The sequence below is a fragment of the Chiloscyllium plagiosum genome, chromosome 10, assembly GCF_004010195.1.
Source record: "Chiloscyllium plagiosum isolate BGI_BamShark_2017 chromosome 10, ASM401019v2, whole genome shotgun sequence".
Classification (NCBI taxonomy): domain Eukaryota; kingdom Metazoa; phylum Chordata; class Chondrichthyes; order Orectolobiformes; family Hemiscylliidae; genus Chiloscyllium; species Chiloscyllium plagiosum.
The window spans coordinates 64,235,218-64,253,156 of NC_057719.1; the positions used below are offsets into that span (position 1 = coordinate 64,235,218).

The window sequence follows — 17,939 nt, forward strand, 5'->3', positions numbered from 1 at the left end:
GGGGGGGGGGGGCTGGGGGGGGGGGCGGGGTGGGGTCGGGGGGGGGGGACGGGGATCATCGTGGGCCGGGGTTGGGTGTCGTGATGGCGATAGGCGAAGGGGCGGGGTTAGACGTGGTAACGGAAATAGGGGTGGGGCGGGGTTAGGCATGCAGTCGGAGATCGGCGAAGGGGCGGGGTTAGGCGTGGTGACGGAACTCGCCGGGGGGGCGGGGTTAGGCGTGGAGATCGGCGTGGGGGCGGAGACACATGCGGCGTTGTGGGCGTGTAGGTTAGTGACGTCACTGGGGGCGGAAGTGGCTGCGGCGACCACAGAGACAGAGTTATTCCACATAGCCGTGGAGGTCGCGAATCTGCCGGCGATTGTCCATGGCGATCGCGGAGGCTGCGAGGTCGGTGGGGGCGGAAGTGACGTCATCGATGTAGCGGCCGCGTGTGTAATGGCGCCTGTCTGATTTTGGAGGCCGATGGAAGATTCTGGAACAGTTGAGGAATCCGGAGTGTGGGGGTAAGTACATGAAAGTTTTTGGTACTTACTGTCTTCCTCTAATGGAGGGGTCAGTGTGGACTTGTTGAACCGAATGGCCTGTTTTCATGCAGTGAGGATTCCACAGTTGCCGTGGAGACGCGACCGGAAGTGGTGACCTGTGACCCGGAGGGTGTGTGTGTGTGTGTGGAGGCGCGGGTCAGCTGACCGGCCCAGGCTCGGCTGAAGCTGAAGGAAGTGCAGAGTTTGGCCATTACTTCTGCCCGGTTTAAAGCAGCCGTCCTCAGATAGTCGGCGGAATATCAGTGTCCTGGGAGCGATATATAAAGTAAGGCTTTTCGGAGAGCCGTGGTTTGAGTGGAACGGAGCTTCTCGAAAGGGGCGCTGGGTGGTGGGGTGAAGGGAAATGGGGGACTGTGTCAGTGCAAAATGGAGCTTCCTACCAGTTCCTGCTGCCCTGGACCCACTCCCCCTTCTATCTGGAAACACAACCTTCCCCCGACTTCTGAACAAAACAACAGAAAAGTGAACAGCATGCGGCATATATCACTGCTCAGTCACAGAAGTGAGTTGTTGCAAAATAAAGATGTATGTAACTACTGGTTCACCTTTCATGCCTCACCCTATGCTAGAAATTGTTCCCCAATAAAGCTAAATCTTTGCAGCAAATCTGATCCTGTTGTCACTGTTACACTTAGGGGTATGAGGGGGAGCTCACAAGAATGTTCGTACTCTGCATATTGGCTGTTGGCTTCGCTGTGTAGGGACAACTGATTGCATTCTCCTCTTTATTCATCACCAATGCATTTTTTTTACACGAATAACTGTAGAGTGATCCCCGTCTCCTCCACATCTAGATAGCCAAGAGGCCAATTGTAATGAAATGGTATCCCAGTTGAAATTAGACATCTCACTTTTTTTAAGCAAAACTATGTTCTTTGTTAGCTATCTGATTTAAAATCTTGTGCTGACAGCTAAATAAAGAATCTGTAGTTTTGTGTTGAGATTTCACACTGCATACAGTGCACAGGTGTTATGTGGACAGATCACTGCAGTGACTTTGGTGGCTGTGTCAAATTTAAGTTGATCATTCTGCAAAAATTTCTTTACATGGTCCTATTGTTCAAGAAACAATTCTCAGAAATTATTGAGAGTATTTTCTGGGTGTTTGGCTTATCTGAAGAGGGTGGGAGATTCTGCTTTCAGTCATACAATGAGTTTGTGTTAACATTGTGGAAATTGACTGCAGTACTTGCTTTGATTTTTTAATCTGTTAAAATTAAATCTGTAGCCTGATATTTTCTGTTGTGATTGAGGCCATTCTTAATGTATATGATGTGATACTGTAGAGTGTTTGATTTTAATACTTTACTGTTAGGGTATGAAATTGTAGAACTAGGTTTAAACAGATGATGTGTGCAAAATTGAGAGAAATGAGCAACACATGGAGTGGCAAAGGCCTGAAATTTTGTTCGATCAATTCAACACAGGACAATCTGTCCTAACATTTGCTTTCCTAATAGTTTGCTTGGAAATAAAGAAATGTTTTTGATCTATGGTACATTTTTGTATTTTTAGTATATCATTGTACAGCTGTGAATTGTTATTAAGTGATTCTGAAATGCAATGACAAAAGCAGCTTAATAATGTGATTCTCATCTATGGTAAACGAAGAACTGTAATATATTTGAGCCTTTGACTTGGACCAACTAGGTTAAATATTAGTTGTAATATGTCTCGAGTTTGATGCAAAGTCTTGAACTTCCAGCCAAATTTTCAATGTTTTTAATCAGAAAAATCCTTAAATAAGCAAAGTTTGTACTTAAATTCTGATTGAAGAGAGTGCAACTTGCATATTACTGATCTGTCTGCAAGCCATGCATCATAGAATCAGTATGAAATCAAGACCTGATACATAGAAATGATTTAATTGCTTTGCCAGAAAATTATTTATTTCCTGTTTTAGTTCAGTGCAAACATAAGCGATTCAATATGAGGATATATATTGATGATGCCAACAGTACAGAACGTTGATATTCTTTTCTGCAATGACAAGTTAGGCAAATTGAGTTTGCAAAAGTGCTGAATCGCCACCTCCTGTCTGTTAAATTCTGAGCCTGTTAGTAGTAAATCCAAGTGCAATTCTGAAACTCTGGTACATCTTTCTTCGGTTGTCAGATTTTGAGTTTGTTTATCAACAACAGCAATGACTTGCACTAACATTGCATTCACCTTCAACATAATTCGGAGATGCCGGTGTTGGACTGAGGTGTACAAAGTTAAAAATCACACAACACCAGGTTATAGGTTATAGTCCAACAGGTTTAATTGGAAGCACACTAGCTTTCGGAGCGACGCTCTTTCGTCAGGTGACTGTGGAGGGCTCGATCGTAACACAGAATTTATAGCAAAGATTTGCAGTGTGATGTAACTGAAATTATACATTGAAGAATTGATTGTTAAGCCTTTCATCTGTTAGAATACAGTGATAGTTTCACTTTCAGTTTCACAGTGAACTGAAAGAGTTAGATTTTAAGGCAGAGGATTTTAAAGGAGAGAGAGGAGGTACAGTAGCTCAGTGGTTAGCACTGCTGCCTCACAGCGCCAGGGAGCCGGGTTCAATTTCACCCATGGGCAACTGTGGAGTTTACACATTTTCCCTGTTTCTGCATGGATTTCCTCCTACAACCCAATGATGAACAGGCTTGGTGGATTGGCTCATGACAAATTGCACATAGTCTCCAGGGATGTGTGGATTAGCCAAGAAAAAAGCAGGGTGCAGGGATAGTGTGGAATATTCTTCAGAGGGTTTGTGTTATTAAAGAGTTAATTTGCTCTGCTGACCTGCAAGAAATTGAATGCTCCAGGGGTAGGGTGGTGTGCCTTTATCTTATAGGTGGAATGTGGGAGATTTACATTCCCATCCCTTACCATTCAGGGATGATTTACTTTTTCATCCACTATTCAGAAATCAATAAGAATATTACAGTTGGAATTTGACTATTCCCCTTATAGTTATATAAAAAAATACAATTCACACCAGACCTGGCCATGTTCTTTGAAATTAGAATCCTGCAGCATGGAAACGTACCCTTCGGCCCAAAAAAGTCCACACTGACCCTCCGAAGAGTACTCCATCCAGACCCAATCCCCTACCCTATTATCCTATATTTAATGCAGCAAACCTACACATCCCCGAACACTGGGCAATTTAGCACAGCCAATTCACCTAACCTGCACATCTTTGGACTGTGGGAAGAAACCAATGCAGACACAGGGAAATGTTCAAACTCCACACAGACAGTCGCCTGAGGCTGGAATCAAACCCAGGTCCCTGGCGCTGTGAGGCAGCAATGCTAACCACTGAGCCACCTAACTGCCCCATTAAGGGATGATTTGTATTACATTGTTTTTGAAGGTGAGTTGGTCACTGTTTTGTGTCTTGAGTAGCATGTGACTGTGAGGGGGATGGCTGGGAGTTGTCTTGTGGGCATTACTAACTGATGTAAAGATTTTATATAAAGGAAGGGCTGTTTCCTTTGTTCAGGGAGAGCTTTTGCTGGAACCCTGTAAGCCCTGCGAGGTGAGTTAAAGGTTTCTCCAAAAGCTTGTACTGTACAGTGCTTAATAAATTTAGTTGCTTGTTCACAGAAAGTGGTGTGTTGCAGTTGCATCAAGTGTGTGAGAACCTCGGGAAAAAGAACTTAACAGGTTAGTATGGACTTGATGGGTCAAATGATCGACTTCCACACTATAGGGGTTCTAAAAAAAAGAGAGAGCCGAGAGGTGGAGAGCTTTAAGGCGATAACTCTACAACTTAGATTCTAGACAGCAGGTAATATGATTGCCAGTGGTGGAGAAGTTTAAAGGAAGGATACACAAGAGGTCAGAATTCGAGGAGTGTAGATGCCAGTGAGACCTGTAGGGCAAGTGGAGGCGAATGAGATAGAAAGCAGAGAGTCTATGAAGGGATTTGAAAGCAAGGGCAAGAACTTTAAAATTGAAGTGTCACTGATTAGAATGGAGAGGTGATGGGTGAATATAACTTGGTATGGAGATTGGGACTTGGGATATTTGCTGTGGAATTTTCATCCACTTCAGTTTACAGATGATGGAGTGTAGTACGAGAGTACAAAATAGTCAACTTGGGAGGTATACTAAAACCATAAATGAGAACTTAAGAGCTTATAGTGGAAATAATATTACAATGATGGAAGTAGGAAGCCCTTCCTTTATATAAAATCTTTTAAAAATGTATTTTGATTTCAATTCCATTTTCATAAAGCCATTTGGGATACACATGGTTTATAAGTGCATGGAAAGGTGAATTGTTCCTGTAGCTTGAGCTTAACTTATTGCTAAGTGTTGTGTTTGCGGTGAATGATGCTGGTAGAATACTGAAACGTAGAATGCACAGGATAGTCATTTTTTTCAGCCTGACAATAATGCAAAATAATACATTTCTGGTCCAAATTAGTGTTGGTCATTGCTAGGACAGTTGAAAATTCAAACAATGGGTGGTTGAAATGACTGCAAATGCAAATTTTAATTAATGCTAATGCAATTACATTAAAAATCAGATCTCAAAGCTGTACTTTCTCCTAATTCCATTAATGATGATCAATTTTGGACAAAATAGCTATTTCCCTATTTCAGATTTTGGAAATTTGAGTCCAAAGTTTTCTGGTGAGCACTTGCTACTGCATGCATTTTAACATCAATGACCATTGAGCTTATGATTTATCTACCCTTTCAGGCGGTGGATAGACTATTATGTGGATTAAAATGTGAACATTTTGGCAATAGCTATTTAAACAATAACTTATTACTTTAATATTTCACACTAATGCAAGTGTAACTAAATTTTTAATGGTTTAAAATAATTTCCTTCTTTGCAGGCAATGCATATAAAGTGGTTTATTGGCCTATAATGTAAAATATCTTCACCATGGAAGAATCTTCATCTGGGATGAACACTGCAAATATCCATCCATTTGGGAAGGAGGAAGATGACTCGTTAGAAAGACTGTTTGTATTCTTTTGTGATCAGTTGCGGCAGGGCAACTGGGCCTTGGCACAAGCGTGTATGCCCCAATTAAGGCAATGGCAAGCTGGTGCAGAACAAGTGAAGGAAATCCTTCAGGCAATTGTTGTCTGTCCATATAAGCTAAGGTGAGTACCCTGGAGAAACTTGGAGTTTGCAGCACAGATATAGTTAATTTGGAAAAAGAAGTATCTATGGATAATTGAACCTAAAATTGTTTTGTTAATCATATTTGTTTCTCAATTTTAATGCTATTAATTAACATTCCGAGGTAATGAATTCAGGTAATTACTTTCACATTATAGCATTTGTCTTTGCTCTTGATTTTTATGTTTTGTAGATACTTTCAGGTAATGTTTGAACTTTTTATGCATTAAGCTTAGAGTGGAAAATTGAAAAGGAATTATTTTCAGATTTTCAATTAATAACATATGAGAGCAGGGTCCTGCCACTATTACATTTGCTGTTTGAAAGACACTGGTGAATAGTGTTTGTGTGACAAGTTTGAAAGTAAAGTGCAGGTATTTGTGGTAGCATTTATTATTTATACATCTGATCCATTTTAAAAAGGAATGTTGTTGTTCACAAACAGAACATTTAGTGGACAGCATGTCCCAAAATTCAAATGGAGTTCATTAAAACTGTTTTAAAGCTATTGGTTCCCTTGGCAAAGTGCATTGTTATTTTATTTAAATAATTGTACTTTTAATATCAGTAATAAATGCCAATATATTAGCAAGTTCTGAAGGCATTCACCCGTTGTTTCTGGATTTCCACAATAACTTTGAAAAATGTTTGCAAATATTGTTATATCTTACTGTATTGCTAAAATATACATTGACTGAACAAACATGTGTTGAGGAGAGAAATCCCTTTTTTGTGAGGGATCTTGCTGTGTGTATTCATAGATCCTTGAAAGTAGAGTCGCAGGTAGATAGGATAGTGAAGAAGATTTCGGCATGCTTTCCTTTATTGGTCAGAGCATTGAGTATAGGAGTTGGAGGTCATGTTGTGGCTGTACGGGACATTGGTTAGGCCACTTTTGGGATATTGCGTGCAGTTCTGGTCTCCTTCCTGTTGTAAAACTTGAAAGGGTTCAGAAAAGATTTACAAGGATGTTACCAGGATTGGAGGATTTGAGCCATAGGGAGAGATTGAATATGCTGGGGCTGTTTTCCCTGGAGCGTCGGAGGCTGAGGGGTGGCCTGAGAGAGGCTTATAAAATCATGAGGTGCATAGATAGGATAAGTAGACAAGGTCTTTTCCCTGTGGTGGGGGAGTCCAGAATTAGAGGGCATAGATTTAGGATGAGAGGGGAAAGATATAAAAGGGATCTAAGGGACAACGTTTTTGCACAGAAGGTGGTGCTTGTATGGAATGAGCTGCCAGAGGAAGTGTTGGAAGCTGGTACAAATACAGCATTTAAAAGGCATTTGAATTGGTATATAAATAGGAAAGGTTTGGGGGAATATGAACCAAGTACTGGAAAACGGTACTAGATTGGGTTGGGATATCTGGTCGGCACGGACGAGTTGGACTGAAGGGTCTGTTTCTGTGCTGTGCATCTCTATGACTCCATGACTCAATAAGGCTGTCGAGCTCTTTATACCTGGGCTGTCTGATAGTTAGAACAATCCAAAATGGATCCCATTGTCTGATCATTTCTCATAGGCTAAAATTTCTCTCTGTTCTAAATCTTTTTGAAGCAGATTTTGGTATACTGATAACATCTGTGGACTAGTAATTTCGAACACTTGGCTAATGTTCTGAGGACAGGGGTTCGAATCCTACCACGGCATGTGTGAGGTTTGAATTCAGTACAAAAATGTAGAATATAAAGCTAGCATAAACATGACTGTTTAGCTGCTGTTGATTGTTATAAAAACCCAACTTGTTCACTATTGCCCTTTAGGGAAAGAAATCTGCCATCCATGGCTGACATGTGACTCCAGATTCAGCCATTGTAAGTCTGGGTAATTAGAGATGGGTAGAAAAGTCTGCCACAGCTAGTGACACACATGCCACGTGCCGAGAAAGAAAATAAACCTTTTTACCTTCCAGTACGGGTTGTTTGTCTATGCTGGTCTTTGTGCTCTGCTTGATCCTTCCCTCACCTGATTTCATCTCAAAGTATCAATATATTTTCTGTTCCTTCTTCCTCATCAGTTTATCTTATTTCCACTTAAGTCTAAATCTTTTATTTAGTGCAACCATTTGCAAGTTCTACGTTTTCATTACTCATTCAATAGAAGTAAAGGTATTTGCCTCAACTGTGAAAATACAGTCTAAGTTTTAACACTTGTTTTGTGCAAGTAAATTTCAAGCTTTCTCCTCACTGTTGGATGTAATCTTAAATTGATAATGCTGATCATTGACTCTCCAAGCAGAATTTTAAACCCCTTTATTTATAGACTACTTGCCCAATAGTAAAGTATCCCAAGCATCCCTTCATGAAATTTAGTTTCCCATTTGGTATAATTCTGGGCATGCACGTTGTATATTTTCTACGTCCTTTGGGTTGCTCAAAATTGTACATGATCCTAATCTTAATTAATTGTTTTGCTTTTGTATTTTCTGGCCTTTTAAAATGTAGTCAGAAGTCTCACGACATCAAGTTATAGTCCACCAGGTTTATTTGAAGTCACAAGCTTTCGGAGTTTGTGATTTCAAATAAACCTGTTGGGCTATAACCTGGTGTCATGTGACTTCGGACTATATCCATCCTAGTCTAACACTAGCACCTCAACATTATGACTACAATCGACACCTTTAAAATATAGATTTTTGCTCTCCTTTATTTCCCAGCTTTGTGCACTTGAAGTATCAGTTTCAAAAACTTGATTTTTGAATCCTTATGGTCTCTGTTCATCCACATCCAATGTCTTTCCATTAGGTGTATGTATCCGTCGCTTGAATGAAAGCGGCAGATGCAAGAAATATAAAACTGAAACAAACCACTGGAAGAACTCAGCATTGACAGAAAAAAAATCGGTAAATTAAAGATTTGGGTATGTGCCTAAATCCAAAATATCAACGACCATTTCTTATTTTGTGTTTCTCCTAAAATCTATCACCTCACAGCTTCTAAGTTACATGTCAGCTGTCTACCCATTTCTATTGCCTCTCAGTCATTTTTCGAAATCTTTTACAGCGCTTCATGAATGAACTCTATTACTTTCATAGCCATCACATCTAAAACTTTTTTTGTGTTATTCCAATTAACAACTTCCTTTGCAGTCGCACCAAGAACTAAAGTCTGTGCTTTCACTTCCTTCTGACATTGTGGCTTTGGATTCACTGAATTGGCATCATTTGCCCGTTGGTGTTCCATAGTTGTATTTTGCTTTGTTAGATTGTTGAGAAAGAGCAAACCACATATCTTAAGGCACATGATCGCAATTCATTATGACCTAAACCATCAATCCAAAAAGAACTGAAAGTATGATTAGCAGATGCAGACCTTCCTTCAAGTCATAATGCTTAAACAGCTTTTTGATTACAGATTAGTACGTTGGTATCAAGAATTTGGAATTTGGGCTTCTGTCCTGAAGCTTCTGTGTATTCATCTATATGTTTTGTTCTTTCAATGATTTACTTTCTACTTTCCCAAAAATTATTGGTTTCTTGCTCTTGTACATAAATGCTGATCAATCTTAGTACTTTCCTCAGGGTGCACATTTGATAGTAGATCTTGATAGACTTTTGGCTGCAAAGGTCAACATCATAAAGGGGTAGCCAGGGCACCCACATGGGCCCCAGCTATGCCTGTCTCTTTGTCGGAAACGTGGAACAGATCATCTTCCACAGCTACACCGGTACCAATACCCACCTTTTCCTCCACTACATCGATGACTGTTTCGGCACCACCTCGTGCTCCCACGAGGAGGTTGAACAGTTCATCAACTTCACTAACAGGTTCCACCCCGACCTTAAGTTCACCTGGACCATCTTGGACACCTCCCTCCCCTTCCTGGTCCTCTCCACCTCCATTAACAGTGATCGACTCACCACAGACATGTACTACACCGACTCCCACAGCTACCTGGACTACACTACCTCCCACCATGCCTCCTGTAAAAATGCTATCCCTTATTCCCAGTTCCTCTGCCTCTGCCGCATCTGCTCCAAGGAGGACCAATTCCACCACTGAACATACCAGATGGCCTACTCCTTCAAAGCATGCAATTACTCCCCCACCCCCCAACCCCAACATGGTTGAAGATGTCCTCCACGCATCTCATGCAGTTTCCGCCCTTGAGCCCCCCCCTCCAACCGCAAAATGGATAGAACCCCCCTGGTCTTTACCTTCCACCCCATCAACCTCGGGATACGTTGCATTATCCTCCACCATTTCTGCCACCTACAAATAAACTCCACCACCAGGGATATATTTCCCTCCCCACCCCTATCTGTTTTCCATAAATACCACTCCCTTGTTAGGTCCATGCCCTCCTCTCCCCTCCCAGCACCTTCCCCCGCCACCGCAAGAATTGCAAAACCTGCGACCACAGCTCACCCCTTACCTCTGTCCAAGGCCCTAAAGGAGCCTTCAACATTTGTCAGAGATTTACCTGCACTTCCACACACATCATCTACTGTATCCATTGCTCCCAATGTGGCCCCCTCTGCACTGGGGGGACAGGACCCCTATTTGTGGATCGTTTCAGAAGACATCTCTGGGGAACACACAAAATAAGCCCACTGCCCTGTTGCCGAACACTTTAAATCCTCTTCCCACTCCGCGAAGGTCCTGGGCTTCCTCTACCGTCAAACCCTTACCACCCGACGCCTGGAGGAAGAACGCCTCATTTTCCACCTTGGGACCCTCCAGCCACATGGGATCAATGTGGATTTCACCAGTTTCCTCATTTCCCCTCTCCCCCCCCCCCCACCTTATTCCAGATCCAATCTTCCAATTTGGCACCACTCTTTTGACCTGTCCTACCTGTCCATCTTCCTTTCCATCTATCCGCTCCACCCTCCTCTCCAACCTATCACCTTCACCCCCAACTTCATCCACCTATCATATTCCCATCTACCTTCACCCCCAACCTCAGCCCCCTCTTCTTTATCTCTCAGCCCTCTTGGGTCAGCCCCTCATTCCTGATGAAGGGCTTATGCTCAAAACGTTGATTCTCCTGCTCCTCAGATGCTGCCTGACTGAGTGTGCTTTTCCAGCACCACACTTTTCGACCCATAATCCTGTCCTTGGCAAACGTTTATTAATGCACACTTCCAGTGGGAGGGAATGTCACTTACCAACTATCAGAATTCTGATTAATGTTTTCTTCCCTAAGCTGGAAGTTCAGAGGCCAATATGATTAGCTAATTTAGCGCAACCTTAGGTTTTCTGTGATCCATTTAGCTTAACTATCCATTGACTAAACTTCCAAAAGAGGAGCCAAAATATATTTTTAATAAGATGTGCAATTTTTTTTGCTTTTGCATTCTGCACGATGCTAAAATCACTCTAATCTCACTAGTATGAAATGGTTAGGACCTGAATCCTTTTTGTATTTTGAAGTTCTCTGGTTTGTTGTATGATGCTAGAATGCCCAATGGAAAGTAAAAATAAAGGCTCCCGAAAGTTCACCTTCAAATCCTATCTACCTTTGACATGGTTATAATGCACCTGAACAGGTCGGTTAAAATATTTACAGACCGGAAAACCCTGTAGAAACAAATATTTACTTGTAGCATAAAACAGGTGCAAAATGTTGTAATATGGGAACAGAAAGTGTTTTTTTCATCCCAATACTGTATCTTCCATGTTACTGCTCATTGACAGAGCTTCTTGGGTCTACTCAAGATATTCCTGAATAGTAGATTTCTGAACTGGTGTATTGAAGAACTGATCCAGGAAAAAACAAACAGCTTTCATTGACCATTGACTTTTTAAAGTTTTCATCTCTGACTAGTTATTTGTGTGCAGGTGGGAGACGCTATCTAGCCCTCATCGACTTGCCTGGCTGTGGCTACTGGAGCTAGAACGTTGGTGGTCACATGATCAGGTAAATGAGCATAGCACAATCTCATTCTGTAGGTAATGTCATTATATTTTCTGTTCATTTCCTCCCATCTGATTCTTTAAATCTAAAATAGCCATTATTTTTTGCACCAGATATCGCTTCCGTCAAATGTCAGAAGAGAGATTGAATTCTTTTTGCTTCTGGAACAGCTACAGCCACAGATCTCACAAGATGTCCTAAAGGTAATGTCTTTATATTTTTATGGCATTATGTTTTTTTTAAGTTGAGCTCTTAATTGAGACAGCTATCAACTATTATGGAATGTGTAATAAATTTAATTCTATATGATGTTGTGCAATTTTAAAAATTGAGGCAGTGTTTGATGCATTGCTATGTTTTATAGTACTTTTCAGTTTATGGATGGTTTGATTAATAATGGCAGAACTGCTTATTCTGTGATACTAATTAATTTCGTTCTGTGTGCAGGAACTAAACAGTATATTTTTTAAATGTCATAATCCTGGTATGGTGATTGAGAAACAAGAGGACTTCAGCACCTATACACTAAGTCCTGAGGCATTTTCTTCTTTGTGGAAACTTTTATCCAGTAACCCTCAACTTGTGAAGGCCTTGGTTTCTTATTTGATGGTTGAAAGCACTGAAAGTTCTGCTGTGGAACACAACCATAGGCTACAGAAACTATTCATTGACTTTCTGCAGAATGCTCTATGTATACTAAAGGAAGCACGCAAGGGAAATGCCAAAAATGAATCTGTCATGGATGTGTACGAGTCAACAAAAAAACAAATCTATTCTGTTGTTTCTGTGCTTATATTTGATGCGGAAAGGGAGGCCTATGAAATCCAACAGTTATGTGAGGAGCTATATGATGCTTGCTGTGCCACAGAATATGGACTGAGTGAGGAGCAATTACTTGGTTTCATGCTTAGAAAATCAAACCAAACTCTGATCAATTTGTACAGTACTATATCCATCAAGAAGAGTAAAGAGAAGCTGATAGCACAAATCTCATCTGACAGAGGTAATCAGTAATTTCCTTTTCTGGTTCCCACTCCCATTCTTGCAGTAGAAAAAGCTGCAGTGTTGGTTCTGCTATAACATGGTAGTTCAGTTCATGTGCAATCCCATGTCATAAGAAAATCGTGTAATAGCAGCACCATTAAAACTAATAGAAACAATAACCCCAATTCGTCAATCATGTTACAGCGAATTCTCATTAATGAAACAACGTGTTAGAGTAAAACGACCTGTATGTGATTTCCTTTTCGATTTTCTTCTCAAGCTAATAATTTACAAATGCTTATTTTCTAGTTATTCCACACTGTACTCTCACCTTAGCTCATTTTGTATTTCTTTCCTGAATTGAGAAACATGCACAGGAATGCACCTTCTACTGTAACTTGTACAGGTCACTTTTCTTTGTGATTGAACTGTTAGGTGATTGAAATACGATGAACAAGCCCAATGCTGGCGTTAAACCATATCTACATGCACACTTTTCTGATAGCAGATATTTATTATTAACAGCTACTTCAAATATTGCTCCCTGTTATTACCATTATTAACCAGCCCACAGTGTATTTCCATCATTCATTTGTTCAGTTGCGTGACCCAAACTTGGCGACCTAAGTCAAAGTCACATATAACCTCAATTTCCCTGTTTTGCTTGTGCTGTATTTCTAACAATGGCTCCAGTAGGTTTAAAACTAAAATGACAATTTGCAGTAGTAATATGGACTATCTTTGAGACAATGAGAACCTCCACACAGTGAGGAAAAATAGATGCTTTTGACACTTGGATTAAAGCTTTAGTTACCAGGATCCTGTTTATTATGGCCTTGAACTATCTGATAATCAGGGATTTTGACCCACTCCATCCATGTACTTCATCGTATATAGGGCTGTAGAATATTAACATCTAATGAGTAGCATTATGTAAAATATAGTTTGATTCCAGGAACCATTCCAAGGTATTTGAAGAATTGGTTATCCAGGATCACTATTTGAAAAAAATTTGTTGAAACATTCTCCCTGCCAGACATATTCTTACTGGGAAAGAGGCTTGTCTGAGGTTGTTGATCATCTATACCATACCTCATCATTTCTGACACTTTAGATGCCGATGTCAAGGTTATTACCAATATGTAGGTCAAAGCAGCAGTGAGAGAGAGTTGAACTGCATTATTTGACCTTTAAAGTTTGTTTTCATTTTCTTTTTTTTTCAGTTTCTCTTGGATTATCAGAGGCTGAAAAAGTTATGTTAGCATCATTTGCAGATGCTGAGGAACCTCCTTCTTGGAAGGCAGCCTACTTCTACAGCATGAGCACCAATAAGCACTTTGTGGAACAGGTTCTGGTATGTATTGGGACCAAGGGAACAGGATATGTTGGTTTTGATTTTTGAATCAAATATTCAATAATAAATCTAGAATCATGTTCAGAGAAATGTCACTATGCACCCTATTGTTGCATGTTTCATGAAGGAGCCTTCTTAAACTCTGCAATCTACAATGTTGTATGTTTGGAACAAGTCCAGAACCCTGATCTTGATGCTGAATTAACAAGCTTAATCAGATGACCACAAGCAATGTAGTAAAGGCAGTGAGCTTGGGAAGGAAATGGTGACTTTAGTTTGATGATTCACAGAATTGTTACGGTACAGAAGGAGGCCCATCATGTCTGCTCAAACTGACTTCCAAGATGTCCACCATTTTTCCACTTAGCATTTCAGTCTTCTATTACCTGTCTCAGATGTTGGTATCCTTGTTTTTCATTTTATGTGCTTAGGTCATGAAAGTATCTCATCATATGCAAAATGTAAAACAACTACTTGGTGTGGTTGGGTGATATAGACAGGCTATGGCCAGAGTGGTGGTGTTCTCTGACACTACAGTAAATTGTGTAGAAAGCTGCATTTTTGCAGATCAACATTTATCTATAAAATTTCAGTAATATCAGAAGGAATCCTGTAACTTTCTATTCTGAACCACGTATCTTCATTATTAATGATGCATGTACTTTACTTCAAAAACCATAAAAACTTGTTTTTAATCCATGAGCAAAGTCTGAAGCTAGCTGATTTTTTTAACTCTTTGACTCAAACCTTAAATCTATTTTGTCATTTATTAAACTGTAAGCTCCGATAGCAATCCTCTGTTATATTTTCAGATTGTATCATTTCCTTGCTTTACAATGCAGGTGCTTCCTCAGATTCATGTCAGTGTAGTTACTGTAATATTGAATCATTTATAGCATTTTTATTATATATTTTTAATCGGTCTGTTCAGATGTTTAAGACACATCTCTGACACAGGTGGGCCTTGATCCCAGGCATCCTGACTCCAAGGTCTCTTGACACCACCATGTAACTTAAATTGCCTGATGATGTTTTAGTAAGTTAACGCCAAAAATGCCCTGATTATATGATATAGTCACCATTGGCTTTTCTGAGTAAAAGTTTATCCAGAGTGTATCCATCATTGAACTTGCATGTAAAATAAGAAAATAACTTGATTAAATCAAGGTGCTTTTTGCCTATTTATTTATTTACAAATACTTTAATTTTCACGCTGTTGTTGTTGACCTGATACATTTGTGGTAAGTGCATGAAGTGAATATTTTTTCACTTACTCCCTTGAACGGTACACTGCTATTAATTTAATTTTGATATGTGCGCAGTTCTTGCATCATGATCTCGCTGCCCTTCCTTAACGCCAAATGTCTAGTGTAAAGACTACTATAATTTCTTGGACTGTGGCCTTAAAATGAGAAAATATACTGCTACACATAATGAATGGGTGCTGCAGTGTTCTCATTATTCAAGGCACAGTAGAAGAAGATTTGGTAACTTTTTAAAAAAAAGATTACTGAAACTTTATATGTTGCATCTACGAGGTAGCCTTATTCAAGCAGTGGGGAAAGCATCTGAGATACCTTGGCTTCATGGGGATTTGTCCAATGACAGATTTTTTAACATTTTTTCAACCACAGCCAGTTGTGTATGCTCAAGTGTACTCAGCATAGTTCCTGGGCAAGTGGCTACAACTTTATGTTTGGATAACACAGCAGAAATATGTAGCTTGTAAAGTTGAGTGGAGTACTAGAAGAAACTAGTTATTCTGTCGCAATCTCTGAAAATCCCTTTCTTGAATGGAAAAAGTGAAAAAAAAACTTTGGAGATACAAAGGCAAATCCTCAACTGGGGAATGGAAGATTGAGAATTGCTTTGACTATAACCTCATGTACTCCTCACAGAGGCAAAAGGAACTGAAAGGAAACAACTCATCACCTGTTGTCTAGAATAGTGCCACAAGTATGCTTCACTGACTTTTGCTTTATTCCTCCCTCACCCCATGGTATTTCTATTTTGTCTTGTATCTGTGTCTGTTTGTATATAAGTAGGAATCTTTCAAAAGTGGGAGGATTTAAAATATAGAGAGTTGTGAGTTAGTAATTCATGTTCCTTTTCTATTTGAGGTTTAAAAACAACAAGCACTAAATACCTGTTTCTGTTATGTTTAGATACCTGATGTGTGTATTCTTTATACTTAGGTTCATCAGCCAGGTAAACTGGGGACTTTGAATATTTGAAGTAAATCTTTTTCACATCTCTGATGACTCTGGAAATAGTGGGACTTGATTTCCAGTGCATTACCCCAGTGAGTCTGACTATCTTGGAGAGATAACAGAGCTGTCTGGGATTTTAATAGATACATCACTTGGCGAACAGTCTTCTTGGCAATCCAATTAAACTTATTTTCTAGATTTAACATTGGCATTTATTAAAATGAGTGATTGATTTATGATTACATAATGAATGTCTGCTGCAGTGTTCTCATTATTCTTTTTTTTACTTTGTTAGGCTACTGCTTTACAATTAATAAAGCGGGAGGATTACAGCACTTTAAGCAAATTAACGAAGAAGACATTCAAGCCCCTTTCACGACTCATGGTGTTGCTGGGGTGGACTCACTGCCAAAGTCTAGAATCAGCTCAGAATCTACTATGTACGCTCCATCAAAGCAAGGTATGGACGCTATTGATGGTGAAAGCTCGTGAAATACTTCAATTAAGCAGTCAATGTGAATGTAACATTATTTGTCAATGGTGATTGCATGAATGATTTTAAAAAATTACTGTGCGAGTTATAAGTGGTCACTTTAAATGCAAACCAAAGGTAATTAAATTAGGGATCTATAAATGGCCCATGCTAAATTCTCAGCAGCAATCAACCAACTTTATTTCTACATCACCTACAATAACTGGTCTAGCAAATTATTCACTTGTGTTCCGATGCACTTTATTTACTGACTTTAACTTTCAGATTTGGGAGTCTGAAAGTCATAAATAGTGCTTCATCTTACTAGAGACATTGGTTTTTTAATATTTTGCTGAATGTCCATCATCACAAAAGAAAAGCCAGAAATCAAACATGGAGAAGGGATTAGGTGGATGCAATAGTTTTAACATCCAAAGTACCTGAGCTCACTCTATTGGCTCCAAAAGCAAAATGTTATTTGGGCAATTTCTGTATATTAGTAATATAGACTTGGAGACTAATTTGGTGCTAATTACTAACTGTACCATGCTGTACCATGTCCAGTGATGGTCCACTAGACTGATTCCTAGTTGGTAGAACAGGCATATGACTAAATACTGAATCAATTGGGTTTGTATTCATTGGAATTTTGAAAAATGAGAGGGGAATCTCACAGAAATATATAAAATCCTGATGGGACTGAGCAGGCTAGATGAGGGACAAATGTTCCCAATGTTGGGGAAATCGAGAACTAGGGGTCTCAGCCTAAGAATAAGGGGTAAGCCGTTCAGATGAGGAAGAATTTCTTTACTCAAAGTTATGAACCTGAAAGTTATCACAGAAAGCTGTTGGGGCCAGTTCGTTAAATACTTTTAAGCGGGTGCTGGAGGTGGCCCTTGCAGCTAAAGGGACCAAGAGATATGGTGACTAAGCAAGAGTGGGATGCATGATCAACCATGATAGCTGGAAGGGCCGAATGGCTTACTTGTGCTGCTATTTTCTAAGTTTCAATGACTAGTGTTGGAGTTGATCTAAATTTGATCTGATGCATATTGTGCCGAGATTAGGAGCCTTTTAGTTTAGTAACAGCGCTTCTTTTTCTGATTGATAAAGTATTGGGCTTAACCTCACTCCAGAAATCTGAAGGGTTCATACTCTAGTGTGGTACAAAGGAAGTGTTTGAGGTGTCATCTTTTGGTTGAGATTTAAAATTGATGGTCTTTCTCTCTCATGGATAGTTGCAAAGGATCCCACAGACCCTGTTTGATGCTGGGGAGTTCTTTCAGTGTCATGGCTAATGTTTCTTCTTCAATCAGTGTCACTTAAGAGCCCAGATCATTTAATTTATTTGTGCATTACTGTATATGGGACCATGCTGTTT

At 39.9% G+C, this 17,939-nt stretch overlaps 1 protein-coding gene across 10 annotated transcripts in view; it reads left to right on the top strand.

Annotated features, from left to right (window-relative positions):
- Nucleotides 1-234: 234 nt before the first annotated feature.
- The window catches only part of zfyve26 (zinc finger, FYVE domain containing 26), a 101,848-nt gene continuing 84,143 nt past the window's right edge, over nt 235-17,939 (top strand). For 7 of the 10 annotated variants that reach the window (XM_043697939.1, XM_043697944.1, XM_043697943.1 and 4 more), the window contains exons 1-8: nt 235-507; nt 600-814; nt 5,385-5,658; nt 11,463-11,541; nt 11,652-11,741; nt 11,986-12,541; nt 13,746-13,876; nt 16,382-16,546. In XM_043697939.1, coding sequence (XP_043553874.1) covers nt 5,435-5,658; nt 11,463-11,541; nt 11,652-11,741; nt 11,986-12,541; nt 13,746-13,876; nt 16,382-16,546 — 1,245 coding nt within the window. In that variant the 5' untranslated portion in view covers nt 235-507; nt 600-814; nt 5,385-5,434. The other 3 variants (XM_043697941.1, XM_043697940.1, XM_043697951.1) reach the window with 3 other exon arrangements.